The sequence below is a fragment of the Oryza brachyantha genome, chromosome 8 (genome assembly GCF_000231095.2).
Source record: "Oryza brachyantha chromosome 8, ObraRS2, whole genome shotgun sequence".
NCBI classification, from domain to species: Eukaryota; Viridiplantae; Streptophyta; class Magnoliopsida; order Poales; family Poaceae; genus Oryza; species Oryza brachyantha.
In genome coordinates, this window is record NC_023170.2 from 10644702 (window position 1) to 10661380 (window position 16679).

Here is a 16679-nt window from a genome sequence, read left to right on the forward strand (position 1 = left end):
ATCTAGGTAAGACTAGAAAGTCTTACATTATGAAATGGAGGGAGTAAGTATTTAATACCCATTATATCTAGCTGTTGAGATGGAGTAGAGGTGGAAGATAAACATCACTAGTTCAAAGAAGTAGCAGCCAAACACAACATTAAGGACACATACAGACGAGAAAAATCAACAAATTGGCAGTAGTAGTAAGAACCCAAAAAGAAAACAAAATGGTAATTGCCGTAAGAACCCCTTCCAAAGCAGTAGTTGAGGTGTTCGTGTGATCCATTAAAATAGTTAAAGGAAGAAAAATGAAATTTGGAATACATCAACAGTAGTAAATTTTACTCAATTTATGCACTAAATTTGTTGGATCATGTGTAGACGTTGCTAGCAATGACCCATGCAGGTGAGGTTCAATGCCGATGAATCTGACTGATACGCTCCACGGTGCCGGAGGTTCGGTGTCGTTAATCGTGAGTCTGTTTAGAAGAGTTTAAGATTCGTTAGTGAGAAACTATCTTCTAAAAAGCTAGGTTTTCTAGGTTCTGACTTCTACTTAATTTTCGAAATTCCACAACTTCGGATTCTCGAAGCTGAGTGCTGTTGCTGCTAAAGATTACCTGAAAAAACCGCGGCCGACGTTACCTCTCCTAGACTGCAGGGTCATCGACAGCTTTGATCAATCGAGCTCGATCCAGGGGCTACGCCGTGAGAGACACTGCATCCGCATTCAGGACGACAAGCTAGCTCTCAATGGCGACACTGCCTCCGTTGATGTGGAGCTGCTGCAAAGGCAGGCAACCAAAGGTTCGCTTAAGCATCGACTCCACACACTCTGCATCTTAAGTCGTACTCCCACCGTCCCCAAAATAAATCAATTTTTTACTTTTTACCTATAATTTTTGACTCTTCGTCTTATTCAAATTTTTTTCGATTGATATTTTTGTTTTTATTAGATAATAAATCATGAATTTTTTTTTAATTTCCTAAATTTTTTTTTCAAATAAGACAGATAGTCAAACGTTGGACACGGAAACCGGAGAATTAGTTTTTTTGGGACAGAGGGAGTAGGGTTTAATTCGATTCAAATTTGTAATGTTTTAAGCTTTCATTTGCCTACCAACAAGTGTACACTTTCTGTTGCATCTTATTTATTTATTTAGTTGACAATAACATGTTGTCTGCTCTTTTTTTTTTTGTGTGCGTGTGTCTTCGAATTTCCCCCACATTGTTAAATAATAAACTTGATATTAGAAAGGACCTTTTGAACCACTAGCCATCAGCCCATCAACACGTCCATTTGCATAGGCAAGCATAAGAGTTTTCTTCTAACTTGTATATTAATTATATATACTCACGTTCTGTTTTATCTTTTCAGTCATATTAGTTTTTAGTGTGAATTTAATAGATTTCTAAATTGTAGTTCTACATGGACTCTTTACTTGATATTATTATTATCCAAATTCACAATATTTGTAATCTTACTCTTACATGAACTCTTTTCTCCATAGTAATTATTTTTTAATTTATGTTTTAGATATTCCTAAATTTTATTTGTATGATCGATAATACTTACTTTTAATCAAATTTGTAGATATGTCTACATTTTTCATAATATTTGTTCCTTAATTTGTATTTTTGATAATAGTAAGTTTATTTGTATTCATACTCTTATTTTTTTTATTTTAAATCCAAATTTTGATGTTTCTAAATTGCATTTCTATATCGACTCTTCTCTCAGTATTAATTATTTCTATATTTGTAATACAAATTTTATATATTTTCTCTAAATTGTATTTCTACACATACTCTTCTTTAAATAGTTTGAACTATATTGAGTTTGATGAACTTCGTAAGCATGGCAATTTGAAGGACACTTTACTTGCTAAATCTAATTTGTAATGTCTTCGTAATTGCATTTTCATATCTTTGGCAAATATCTAGTTAAGTTATAGTAATACTTCAAATATGAAAGGAATGAAACAAAGTTTCTAATAGAAAAGATGGTACAAATTCATTTCCTCTGCTAAAGTAACTGCAAAAAAGATAATAATTGCCAAACAATTCTTCTAGAAATAAATCATAACAAACTAACAATGCAATCCACAATGTACTAACAAAGATGTAGTACTTGTGATTTAAACGAAACAAATTTAGAAGCATCAGCCACACCAGCACGCTTCTCTTCACGAAGTTGTCCCCATTGCGGCACAGTACCCATCATGGGTTGGATTCTCTTTTTGGCTGAACAATAGAGGGCAGTGGCACCTTAATGTCAACTCCAAAGAGACGTATGGTCTTCACTGCAGGTGGTGTCGCAACGAGGAACATGGATTCAAGAATCGGTGGCATCTCTGTCATGGGCTCTGGTATTGGGCGCACCACCGAGGTGCGGTGTCGACGGCGCGACGACACAGGCAGCGGCAGTGGCAGCGCCCCTGAACGTCCTGAGGATGTTTGCCTTCTCTGTCCACGGCCACCAACTTCATTCACAGCACGTGGCCTGGCTTGTCCTAACGGTGCAGACAAGCCATGAGGTGATGTGGCGAATGAACAAAGGTTTGCACGAGCCCCTGACCTATAGCAGATGAAGAGTCGACTGCACACAGCTCCACGGAAGAAGGAGACGGTGTCTCCGGCTTTGAGGCCCTTCTCACTAACAAAGCATCGCCAGCCTTTGGTCAGGCCATGAATCTTCTTGTTCCCCCAATACCTGAAGTGCCACTGCTTCCCAGGCACCACGCCATCCTCGACGAAGACGGTGAAGTACCCGTCCTGGTCCTGGACCATCCTTCCTAGTTTCCAAGCATGCTCTTCTGGAATCCCAAGCCATTCGGTGCTCCCACACATGTCGCTTGGCATCAAAAGCTTCTCAAAGAGGTACTCCATCTCTAAGACCTCTATGTCGGCTACATCTTCAACACCAACGGTGGTAGCGGAGAGTGGTGCAGAAGCTGCCATAGAGGAGCCGTTGAACTTGTAGCGTGGGACAATGGGGTAGGATTAGTGCAAATTTGAGGTCCACAATATCGGGATATATAGGAGAGATGGAAGCACACATTCACACTAGCGTGGCTATAGTGGAAACAAAGTGTAGCCTGGCACATTCTTGGATTATTTTTTTATGTAAATGCTGAATTGTTATCTGCTTATCAAAGATATTCATTTCTCACTATTTTGGCAATACTAGTATTGATAGACACATGCGTTACTGTCATATCTTTATTCTCTTCATGGCTATAGAAGAAATCAGCGTAAAATTGATAGTACTACTGTATATGGAAAAAATACAATGATAGACAGCTGTAGATAATGTGATGTGAATACATAATATTATGGCAGAGCACATATATGAGAAAACACAATGACAGATGAACATATAACTTCAACCTTAGATAGCTTTTTGATGGCATAACGATTCTCCCCTTAAATCTAGCACATTCACTAGAGTGAATGTTTTTTCCATCTCATGCTATATGTGGCAGTGCAAATGCCAGCTCACAAATGCCAACTAAGCTATTTATTTATAATAAGAACATGGCAAGTATTATTGTTGAATCAATAGTGAGCAAATTTCTATGTGGTGATGAGATGGCAATAGTTGTGATGAGGTAGCATTACTTGTCGGTAGCGAGGGAGCGATTCTCATTTTCCCAAACTGAGGTTATACCAAATGATCAATATGTCAAGCATATGACGATATTAAATCCATATTTGTTTCAGTTAAGGATTACTGTAATCTAGATTATATAGAAACAAATTGAAACTAAGTATTAAATTATTTTTGACTGGATTTAAGTATTAAATTATTGTGACGACTTATTATAATCAATAGCCAATATTACTGTAATATGGTAAACTTCTCTAAGGATGTGTTTGGTTGCAAGGTTGGGATGGGTTGGGACAGATCCAACCCATTTCTGACCCTGTTTTATTGGTGAATGGGTGGGATGAGTTGACCCCTGTTGACGCTGAAAACAACAATCAGCGGTCACACACGTATGCCTGGGAATCAATCTTAGACCATTCCAGTGCGGGACCTAATTCTTAGAAATACTGGACGTACTAGTCAGTTTGATCTTGTAACTGACAAGATATAACACGGAAAACAGTTAACCCTAAAATCGCTATCGGCCGGATAGCCGATGCCGTCCCAGGACCCTAGCCGATAGACTAGACGATCGACTTCTCAGGAATTTTATTATAACAATTATAAATATGCCCAATCGGCTGAGTCGGAAGTAGGATAAACACCGAGAAGCCCAATCAATCAACTAATCTTAAAAGATCGGACCGAACCGAGATAGTCTTAAGATTAATCGGCCGATCAGACCATCGCAGAGCTTATCAAACATGAGATCAACAGCCAATACGAAACTAGATATGGAATTGAACATAAACTGGGCTGCTATGCTAATTATTAACATCAAACAATGACTAACAACATATCTATACTTATACCAGACCTAGAAGATCGAATCTAATCGAGACAGTATAGCTCTAGGCACAATCATACATGATATCAGCGGAATATTATAGCATGCAAATAACGAGATAGCAAACCGACGTAATCCATCAATTAATCCATTAAACTCAACCGGTCGGACAGATGTCTATGGACAGATCATACCAAACGTACATAGATCAGACCTAACCTAGACAGTATGCAGTTTCGCATGATATAACCATAGAAACATGAAGATTACTGAGTTAACCAACTAATCAGTGAATTACTCAAGATAATGCTGGCTAAAACTCCAGCGATAAGCCTCTACGAATCCCCAACCCAATCCGGCAACGTGGACGCAGTAAACCAGACTGATCGGACTGAACCGAGACAGAACCAGGCCAACTGGAACAACATTACCAGGTTGAAAAGAGGAATTCGCAGAGACTTGAACGAGCACTAATACTACTTCAAACTTAAAGCAGATCAAAGCAGTAGTAGAACTCAACCCGCCGATCAACCAAACAGAAGGTCAGACTTAACCGAGACAGTTCTGTCTTAGTTGATCGACGGGTTTTGACGAACTAGAATTTACATTACGAAGCTGACAAACCCCGCGCCAAAAGCTCAAGCAAGTCAAAGGTTTGAGGCGATGCGCCAAGTTTGATTGATCTGGAGATAATTTACAAGGACCCCGGACACTTATATTTATAGCCCTGGAAAATAACTAAGCGGATAAGAATCCGCTACTACCTAACTTTACACTGTCCGGACTCTAATTAAATAACAGAATCCTAAACAAACTTCGAGATAAATCCTAATTAATCTACACGGATTCATAGTTAAATACTGAACCTATCTCCAAGCTTTTAGGCCCAATCGGACTCTTACTCCTGTCCGATCCGGACTCTATCGGCCGCAAACACAACACACCCAGTTTCCTCCCTTCAGCCGATTCGAGCCTTCTTATCTGATTTGGTCTTCAACCGTGTTTCATCCTGTAACGACTATTTACAAAAATCTGGCGTTAACAACCCCTGAGATGAATATTTCTCATAGATACAGGTCCAACTCATCTCACCAAAATGGCCGGACCGATCCATCCCAGGATGACCACGACGCATAGAGGTGGTATCCATTTCATTTATTAAATTTATTTAAAATATATTACTTGTATAAATAAACATCTAATTACTTGAGTTTATTCATATATTAATCCTAGTATTCAATATTTTATTTTTGGATATGGGAGGTAACCTCCATCCCATCTCATCGCTCCAACTAAACAAAAATCAGGTACAACTCATCCCATCTCATCCCTCCCACTAAACAAAAAACAGGATCCAACCTACCCCTCCAACCAAACAGAAAAATAAGACCAATCCAATCTACAATCCAGAGAAGGATACAAACCAACCCACCTCGTTCACAAACCAAACGCATCCTAAGGGTACTTGTTCTAGATTATTGGGTGGCTAAAGACCACTACCATTTGCGTACTTAAATAATTATCCACATTGTCATTCATTAGCTATTTGAGCTAATAATAATCCAACTTATAATTATCTGACTTAATAATTTAGATTATAATAATCATAAGTAGAAGCAGACATGGCCTAAGATATCTCAAGCTTATCTATATATTTCCTATGACAGTATGAAGGGATTATGTGTATAAACATAGAGCCACCAAGGCCAGGATTTGTCGAGCCAATCAATCTTGACAATTCCCAAGAAGTTGTGTCTATAGCCATAATAGAGCTCTCCATAGACAGAGTGAAGATATACCTTCAATGTTTTAATAAAATAACATGAGCAACGTGTCACCAAACTTTTTTTTTTTTGCTTGAACTAGTGAGGTTCCAATTTTGTTGGTCAACTACATAGGTTTTGTAGGAACTTTATAGTTTTGGAGGAAAACAAAAGAAATAGAGGATTAGATGGCCTTAACACACCTCGACCAACCTTTTTACATCCCAAATGCCCTTGTTGTGGTATGGCTGATCTTACCGATTCTCAACTGACATAACATGGCTCAGCCAAACTTGCTAAAACCAGAGTCACATTGTAAATGGCTAGAAAGGTTGGCCTAGCACAACCAGCTGGGCTGCCCAAGAGGTGAGCTCAAGGCCCAACCAACCCCTATTTCTCCCTATAACCCTAGAGGGGTGAATGCTCCCTGGCTGGCATTTGCTCCCTCCATCTCCCCATATTCATGCAGTCATGCTCCCTCTTCCCCTGCCACTGGTATGCCAAGGAAGGATAAGGGGAGGAACGAAGGGAAGGGAAGATAAGTCAAGAAAGATGACATGTTTTTTTTCGTTATCACCGCTCATGAATCTAGGTGACAAAGTTAGAGTTCAGAGAGGGCGATTGTTTGTCTTTTTCATGTAAAAAGCCAAGCGGCATATTTGAAAACGAAAATAAATTTGTAAATAAATGTTATATATATATATATATATATATAGCGGTTTAAAAGTCAATACTGAAAAATAAACGTCAATGAAAACTCAAAAATCAACTCCAAATTTAAAATTTAAAATTCATCTTATAAGCATAAGCAGAAATAAAAAAGACGGGGGTGCAACTGTTTTATCTCTTGACATGGGGTTTAATTGATCGATGTGTATGCACATTTGTTTCGGTAGTTGTTTTGCAACCAAAATGACTTGATGTGCTCAAAAATATCTATATAAAAGTTCTAGATACTTATTTATATATCTTCTCACTAAAGCACACGCTATTATCCCATGTGATTTACGAGGAATGAATTCTTGAAGTTGATTGTACGAATGCGAGTGTTTTTTCTGTAGTCAATGTTCAGAGTCTTTAGATTTGCTGTACAACAATCCGGGGATTTGGGGATATGAAAATATTGCAAAATTATGACCTTCTGATTTTCTTGATGATATGTGCTGGTGCAAACCACAGGTTTGCTTGAATTTTTCTCTTTAGCCGGGGAGATTAGCTTGAAGTTAGACAACATCAATAAAATATAAATCTACCCATCCAATATATCATAAATTTTAGAATACATCAACAGTAGTAAATTTCGCTTGATTTAAGCAATCAATTTTTCAACGGTTCATGTGCATACGTTGCTAGCAATGACCCATGTGAGCAACCAGATCCTGCTGGGTAACCATGATTTCTTTCTGATCAAGTTCATTGTTCTCTCCCAGCCCAGCAAAGGTGGAGGAGCGGTTCGATGCCCAGAAATCGGGGCATTTAACTTTTTGCAACTCTTAAGATTGAATGGTAATAGATTTATCACTCGTTGTCTATGACATATAAGTTTTCATATGTCTATTACATGTGGGTTTAATGATAAATCTGTTATGATCAAATATAAAAGGGGTAAAAGGTTAGATATTCTCCAGAAATCCGGCCGATGAAGTATTCTCGGCCAGCTCCACAACGACAGCGGTTCGCCCTCGTCAACCTCCATGCTTTGGTGCTCTTCCAGTTCCAGGCACTGCACTGTGAGACGAACTATACATCTCTCTGCGCATTCAAGACGACAAGCTCAAGGGTGACGCCCGAGAACCTGCCTACCCTTGTCAACTGGCGACGAGCTGCTCCAAAGGCTTGTCAGAATGGTGAACGTCGAGACCAGTAGGAATAGGAACGATATCCTCTGACGTAAAAGTTAAAGGGACTTAATGGCTGGTAAACGTCGAGACTAATAGGAATGGGAACGATATCCTCTGACGTAAAAGTTAAGGGTATGTTTGGTTGGTGAAATATGTCAGGATGGGAGATGACCGTTCAAGTTATTGATGCGTTTGGTTCGTGAGCGAAACTGGATATGATGGTTCAGAAAGGGAATATTCCATGAAGAAGCTGGATGGGTTTATCTGGCCAAATTGGCCGGATGAGCTCATCCACCTTTGCGAACCATGATCGTTAGTGATTGTTTAGTGATAATTAGCTTGTCTTGACATTAATTAGTAATTACCAAGTTTAAATTAGTTTTAATTAATGGTGATAGATATGTTTTATTGATAATTTATATTAATTATGATAAAATTTATGATGATTAATTTATATTATTATTTATTAGTAATTCAATATGTCCATCCCATCCATCCTCATCCATTCAATCAAACAAAAAATTAAATCAGCCTATCCATCTAACCAAACATAAAATTGGATCACCGTATCCCTAAAAATATAGATGGTCATATCCCATCTCATCTTGACCACCAACCAAACGCATCATAAAGAAACTTAATGGCTGATACATGGACACATAAATAGTGAGCTCCATATATGATCTACCACATTCCTCTGACATAATATGTCAGATGAATTGCTTCCACACGAATGAGCCTGGCATGGCCAGCGGTAGCAACAATGAGGAGCTGGTGCTCTTCACCAAGATGGTATTGTAGGAACACCGGGCTAGGCTTGGCAAGCAGAGTTTACTATTCATGTACTACCTATATATTTTAATATATGATATCGTTGATTTTTAACTTAAGTTAGATAATTTGTTTGAATAATTTATAAATATGTAAAATTGTGAGTCATAATTAAGTGAAATATATTTTAGTAAAAAATGCACTTATAACAAAATAAATAATAATAACATAAGTTTTTTTGAGTAAGACGAGCGAAAATTCAACGTCATCATTTATTAAAATATATCCAAAATACGGAGGCAGTATAAATGGGTGCATGTCTATTAAATTTGGTAATACTTCCATACACGACCAAAGGTTCCTTTGGCCGTTGACTCCACACTTGCTCCTTAATTCCAAGGGTTTAATTAAAATTTAATTTAGTGTTTTAAGCTTTCATTTGTCTACCAAGTACGAATCAGTGTAGTCTGCCTGTTTCATCTTCTCAACAAACAGCGCGTGAAACAACATCTCTAACCCCACACACTAACCATCGTTCCCCCACCTCCACACCTCCAGTTAAATTTTAACTTTTTAAACAACACACCGCATATATCGATTTCGAGTAAAATTTTACTGAAACACACCGCATATATTAAATTGAGTTAAATTTTAACTTTTTAAACAACACACTACACATTTATCGCTGTGGAGGTCACCACCATCATCAACTCCTTGTTTTTAATGTATACTCTATTTTTTAAAAAAAATAATGATGAATTCCATATATTAACCGTTTCCACTCACTGTACTTATTATAAGGAGAAAAGAAACGTAAGATTAATAGACCCACATATCAATAACAAATATATGTAATAATTAAAATATGGCGGACTCGGGCTCGACCTGTGCGGGGAGGCGGCGCGGACCTTGCGCAGCGCGGCCACGCTGGGCCGAGCGGCCAGCGGCCCAGGCGGAGGGGGAAGGTTTTCACTAGCCAAATCTGGGATCAACTTTTTTTCTAAATCAGGTTCTAAACTACATCTAAGTTCAGCCTTCCATCCACAAACTGATGGCCAAACTGAACGTGTCAACCAGTGCCTTGAGATTTATCTGCGCTGTTTCATTCATGCTACACCTACCAAGTGGGCTTCATGGTTATATCTAGCTGAATTTTGGTATAACACATCATATCATTCCTCATTAGGCAAGACACCATTTGAAGTGTTGTATGGGCATTCTCCCAATTTCTTTGGCATCACTTCTCAGGACAGTGTTGTTCAGGATTTGCAAGCTTGGTTGTCTGACAGAAAATTGATCCAGCAGCTCCTGAAGCAACATCTGAACCGAGCCCAACAACAGATGAAACATTATGCTGACAAGAAGAGAAGCTTTAGAGAATTCCACATTGGTGATTGGGTGTATCTTAAGCTTCAACCTTATGTGCAGTCGTCAGTGGCCTACAGGGCTAACCATAAACTCAGTTTCAGGTATTTCGGTCCCTTTCAGATAACAGCTAAAATTGGTGCAGTAGCATATCGGCTTCAGCTTCCAGATGACAGCAAAATACATCCAGTATTTCATGTTTCTCAATTGAGATTTACTCATGGATTCAGTGGAACAGTTCTAGCGTCTCTGCCTGCATCCAATTCATCGTTGCAAATTCCACTGGAATTTCTGGATCATCGGGTCGCTAAACAAGGTAACACTACTCAGTCTCAATTGCTCACGCGTTGGTCCGATGGCCATGCAGAAGAAGCTACCTGGGAGAACTTGGAGGATCTCAAGACTCGTTTTCCTGCTGCACCGGCTTGGGGGCAAGCCGGTTTTCAAGAATGGGGGATTGTCAGGACACCATCTGACAGGCGTGCATCAGCTGAACGGGAGGAGCAGCACTGCGTGCCGGATGATCTACAGACAACTGAACCAGCGTCTGCAAGCATGGGCCGTGCGCGGCGGCAACGTCGACCCAACTCACGCATTACTGGGCCGGAGTGGGTGTGTGCGTGAGTTGTAACAGCTGGCGAGGGGATTATATAGACAAGAGCGAACAGAGAGAACGGCGGCTTGGAACACGCGGTGGCGATCGGCGGCGGCTGGTTGGATCAAGGCAGAGGAGTGTGTGTGTACCCTGTTGTATCGTGCTCCTCAAACTTGTTCATCTATCGAATCCAAGCTCGCTGTTCTTCGCTAGTTCTCACATCGAGCTTGGATTCATGGACTTCTCCGCGGCGGCGCCGGCGGCGGAAACTTCCGGCGAGACCAAGACGAGGTCCACAGTTGAGGAGGAGGCGACCGGCCGTGCGGCCAAGACGGTGGCTGCTACGGCGGTAGGTGGAGACGGCGGCGGGAAGGCTCCTCCCGTGAAGGTGCCGATGCCGCAGGGCATCCTCCAGGTCATCCTGGCATGCGAGAGGGAGCCCTCTGAGGAGATCGATGCCATCATTGGCTACAATGTGGACGACGACTTCGAGAAGTTCCAGGCGGAGGTCCGCCGCGAATTCGACAAGACTGGATGCTACATGGTCGAGGAGAGCTATCTAGCTAATATTGCGGCGGTGCAGGCTGAACTCAAGGAAATATGGGCTGATTCTAAGATTGACTGGAGTACCATGATAACCGCCAACTGGGATGACTTCAACTAGCACTCGCCGTGCCCGTGATCAACTATATATTCTTACCTTTGGAGGATGAATGATCGATTCCGCTGCCGCTCTCTAAATATCTATCTATCTATCAACATGACTTATATATGATTCTGATGTCATGCCTCTCTGTGTGCATGTGACCTATCTTTTCTATCTTGTCAATTAGTATCAGTCAGTAATGATCTATTAATGTGGTATCTCTGTCAAGGTGTTTGAACCAATCTTATAGGTGATTGAGTTGCCAAAATCAAGGGTCTATACTGCATAATGAAATCTGGTTTTTTTTTTCCCGATTACAGCTTGACCTGTTTATAACGTTTCTGTGTTCATGTGCCCCTAATTATAATTACCAGGATGAGAAAGGATAGCAACCCAGCAATTAATCCTGAAGCTTCCTTAGCTGATCGATCTCTCCGTCCCAAAATCTGCATGTTAGTTAGTTTGTGCTTCCCTTGTTTTTCGCTTCATTCTGTTTGGATAGAATAAAACGAGAAGATAAGAAGACGCTGCAGCATGATTTAAGCAGCACCAAAAAGAACGGCAGCTGTTTGTCTGTTCCCGTTTCTGATCAAGTTTATAATAAGTTGTTGCTTGAATACTGCACTACATAGCTTAGCTAAGGTGTCAGGAAGGAGGAATTTAGGAGATTTTTACTTCTTAAACCCAAGAGACCCAAGCTGAACCAAATGGTGACGTGCAATTATGCTATTCTGAAAACCAAAACCATTAGTTCCTCTCTGGAAACATATATTACAATCATAGACTATGGCACAAAGGGCTATCATCCGTGTTGAGTACTCTCATCGGTTTCTTCTTCAGTTTAAGTGTCCGTGTTGCTCATGCTTGGACTGCAGGGGATGTTTGAGTATAGGCAGTTAGAATCATACTATGATACGATTGATTTGTGTGGAGTCTTTCTATATCCGTAATGCTACCTTATCTCTTCCTTTGTACTTCTACATATAGCAGCTCCTAAGGCTCAATACAATATATCCAATTATGCAGTACTCTCTCTTTCCTCTGCTCTCCAACATATGGGTTACTCAACAAACAAATCAAAAGGGTTTAGATTGGAGACCAGAAATAAGCAGTCTGTCATAACTAATTACATGGTGCTACATTGTAAGCCTCATCCCACGACACAAAAAAAGCAAGCACAACCATTCTTCATCTTAACTCAATTGGTCAAAGCATTTCTACACCCAGTAGAGGCCTTTTCCAGCCAATTACCATATTACACTCTCGGTCCCAAAATAAAATTATTTCTACAACCCATACTATCCTAGAATAAAGCTATTTCTACACATACCTCCTCATCTCAACCCATCATAAGCATTCTCCATTTGATTTTTTTACCTACATTCTCTTCACAAAAATCACAAACATTCTCTAATCATGCCTATTTACTTTCTTAATCTCCTTGCCTAGATTTAGAAATGATTACATTTTCTGACCGGGGGAGTACAACATTAGTACCTGCTAGTACTAGCTGAAGCGATACGTGCAGGCTACAATAACATAAAACAAAAATTTTCTACCACGTAAACTAGTAACCAAGCAATTATGTCGATCAGCAATGCAATCCAGCGGTGCCTCTACTGGTATCCACACGTCCATAGAAGGAACGTCGTGCGTGGATGTGCTAGCATCTAGCTGAGGCTAGGGTTTGTCTTGGGATGAGGACGATTAGGGTTTTCTCACGCAATGAACTGGCCTCCTTGCCCATGTATATATAAGACCCAAAACTGACACTCCAAAGGCCCATTAGAGTCCTTCTTGGATCTCTATCCGAACTGAGCTTGTATTGGATCAACATCCAAATGCCCGTATTCTATCCCAGTAAGTGTGCAACCTATAGGTTGATGAATACTCAGTTACAGTTCAAATACCCCTTTTCGGTCCATGTGTCAACAGCAACTCCTAGCAGAACATATTTACCTGTCGAGCAAAACATAAAGATCGGATTGACTGAACCTATAATGTATCTTTGTATTAATTTCTTTGCCTCACGGTATCGGTTAAGCTCAAGGCTATATATATGTCATTGATAAATCATTCACTTGATCTTGTAATCGATTACTTAACTTGTGATTGACTCATTAATCAGCTTTGGCTTGGTCATGCACTTCCATAATCTATAACACCAAGGAGCCCAGAGATATCTCTCCAATAGAGGGGCAAATTCCATCTTGATTATTTACATCGCACTACATGTTTTATGGTATGCCCGGAGACTACTTTTATAATCACCTAATCACGATGTTACGTTTAGTAGTCCTTAACCAATCCACTATACATGTTGGGAACCATGATAATGTCAAGTCCAAAGATTATACATCAACACCCAATGAGAACACTAATGACACATCACATATACCTCTTGCAATGTCTCACGTTGGATTTATCCAACATCATGTTCTCCAACATGTATCCACATAATCGATTTGGTATCTCCATACAATGATCCATGAGACTTGATCATCAATGAATACATGTGTTGATTATCTAATCACATTTATTCCATATGTGATATTTTATTAGAGAAACTTTGAAGAAATAGCAACTTACAACATAAAGAGTCTCATAAACAAATCACATATTCATTAATCAATAATAAGTTATCAATCTCATAGAAAAATGCATGATAAATATGTAAACATAGTATGTAACACAATCATATCTACAGCATATCACTAACATCTCTCACTTGCACTATAGTAAATCATGTAAGTATTTAATACCCATATATTGTCGTAGTGTGTGCCTCATGCTTTGGCTGAGAGAGTGGCTTTGTCAATGGATCTGCACTAGCACACTGTGTCAATAAATGAGAGCACCTAGCTATTGAGATGGAGTAGAGGTGGAAGATAAACGTCACTAGTTCAAACCTAGCAGCCAGACACGACATTAAGGACACATACACACGAGAAAAATCAAAACAAAATGTAGTAGTATTAAGAACCCCAAAACAAAACAAAATGGCAGTCGTAGTAAGAACCCCTTCCAAAGCAGTAGTTGAGGTGTCCATGTGATACATTAAAATAGTTAAAGGCAGCGAAATGTACTTTGGAATACATCAACAGTAGTAAATTTTACTCAATGTATGCACTAAATTTGTTGGTTCATGTGTCACTATTATAGATCCCTACAAATGTGAAGGGCCCATCCGTGACGGAGCCCAACAGCCCATCACAGACAAAACCATCTTTGACGGGCCAAAACACGGCTCGTTTTAGATGACTATATATGGTTCGGTCCGTCATAGATGAGATGTAATCTGTGAACGACTAAAATTTAGTTCCGACACAAGATATCAGTGACATGCATGAATAGTAGCCCATCATGGGAGATAGATTCGGTGATGGACCCTTATGTACAGCCCACCACAGATGAAACATCCGTGATAGGCCATAATTGAAAGCCCAACAAAGATGATTTATCCGCGATGGGTCGTAATTCGAGGCCCGTCAAAGATGTGTCATCCATGATGGTCCTTTAATTTTGGCCCGTCACCAAAGATTCCACCCGTGACGGGGTACGTATTTATGGCTCGTCAAAGAATGTATATACCGAATACCACATTTACTATATATATGTATCCAAATTTGTAGGAATTCTCTATCTCATTGTTCACATTTTAGGTGGGAGCTGTGATGGGGTGATTTTATGCTCCTAATTAAATTGGGAAAAAGGTGTGCATGCTAGTGATAATGAGACATTGAAATTAATATTCCATTTATTACATAATATTTCTAAATACTATTTTTCATGTATTGCAGTGTTTCGTTGGTGTTGAATTGAAGATAAAGTGGGGGTAAAGTACTTGTTAAAGGTAATAAAAATAAACATCACAATAAATGGTATACAATAATACATATATATGATGAAATTTTTGCATAGGTTTGCACATGGATATATGATCTTATTTGTAATGTCTTCGTAATTGCATTCTTCGTATCGTTGGAAAATATCTAGGGAAGTTATAGTAATACTCCAAATATGGAGGGAATGAATCAAAGTTTTTAATAGAAAAAATGGCACAAAATCATTTCCTCTGCTAAGTAACTGCAAAAAAGATAATAATTGCCAAACAATTCTTCTAGAAATAAATCATAACAAACTAACAATTCAATCCACAATGTACTAACAAAGATGTAGTACTTGTGATGTAAACAAAACAAATTTGGAAGCATCAGTCACACCAGCACGCTCCTCTTCAGAAAGGTGTCCCCATTGCTGCACACTACCCATCATGGGTTGGATTCTCTTTTTGGCTGGACAATAGAGGGCAGTGGCACCTTGATGTCAACTCCAAAGAGTCGTATCGTCTTCACTACAGGTGGTGTCGCAATGAGGAACATGGATTCAAGAACCGGTGGTGTCTCTGTCATAGGCTCTGGTATTAGGCGCACAACCGTGGTGTGGTGTCGACGGCGTGATGACACAGGCAGCGGCATTGGTAGCGCCCCTGCAAATCCCGAGGATGCTTGCCTTTTCCGCCCACTGCCACCAACCTCATTCCCAGCACGCGGATTGGCTTGTCCTAACGGTGCAGACAAGCCATGAGGCGATGTGGTGAATGAAGAAAGGTTTGCACGAGCCCCCGACCTGCAGCAGATGAAGAGACGACCGCACATAGCTCCACGGAAGAAGGAGATGGTGTCTCCGGCTTTGAGGCCCTTCTCCTTAACAAAGCATCCCCAGCCTTTGGTCAGGCCATGGATCTTCTTGTTCCCTCAATACCTGAAGCGCCACTGCTTCCCAGGCACCACGCCATCCTCAACGAAGACGGTGAAGTGACCGTCCTGGCCCTGGACCATCCTTCCTAGTTTCCAAGCATGCCCTTCTGAAATTCCAAGCCATTCAGTGTTCCCACATATGTCGCTTGGCATCAAAAGCTTCTCAAATAGGTACTCCGTCTCTAAGACCTCTATGTCAGCTACATCTTCAACCCCAACGGTGGTAGCGGAGAGTGCTAGAGAAGCTGCCATGGAGGAGCCCTTGAACTTACAGCAGGGGACGATGGGGAGGATTAGTGCAAATTTGAGGTCCACGCTATTGGGATATATGAAGGAGAGTTGGAAGCACGCATTCACACTAGCGGCTATAGTGGAAACTAAGTGCAGCCTAGCACTTTCCTGGATTAGTTTCTGGTGTAACTGCTGAATTGTTATGTACTTATCAAAGATATTCATTTCTCACTTATTTTGGCAATACTAGTATTGATAGCCCCATGCGTTACTGTCATATGTTTATTCT

At 40.1% G+C, this 16679-nt stretch overlaps 2 protein-coding genes across 2 annotated transcripts; both read right to left on the reverse strand.

Moving 5' to 3' along the window:
- Positions 1 to 2202: 2202 nt before the first annotated feature.
- LOC102702875 (B3 domain-containing protein Os02g0455800-like) lies at positions 2203 to 2943 on the reverse strand. Its single transcript, XM_006660027.1, has one exon. It carries the CDS (start codon positions 2941 to 2943, stop codon positions 2203 to 2205), a length of 741 nt encoding a protein of 246 aa, XP_006660090.1.
- A 12727-nt stretch (positions 2944 to 15670) lies between these two features.
- Positions 15671 to 16411, reverse strand: LOC102703148 (B3 domain-containing protein Os02g0455800-like). Its single transcript, XM_006660028.1, has 2 exons — positions 16164 to 16411; positions 15671 to 16028 (listed from the first exon to the last, which is right to left on the reverse strand). The coding sequence occupies exons 1-2, from the start codon at positions 16409 to 16411 to the stop codon at positions 15671 to 15673; spliced, it is 606 nt and encodes a 201-aa protein (XP_006660091.1).
- Positions 16412 to 16679: the final 268 nt, after the last annotated feature.

What these genes read in the sequence shown, in the direction of transcription:
- LOC102702875 (XM_006660027.1), bottom strand. Translation starts at nt 2,943, where the DNA reads ATGGCAGCTTCTGCACCACTCTCCGCTACCACCGTTGGTGTTGAAGAT.
- LOC102703148 (XM_006660028.1), bottom strand. Translation starts at nt 16,411, where the DNA reads ATGGCAGCTTCTCTAGCACTCTCCGCTACCACCGTTGGGGTTGAAGAT. An exon ending in GGGAAGCAGTGGCGCTTCAG is followed by an intron (nt 16,029 to 16,163) that starts GTATTGAGGGAA and finishes CATCTGCTGCAG; the next exon opens with GTCGGGGGCTCGTGCAAACC.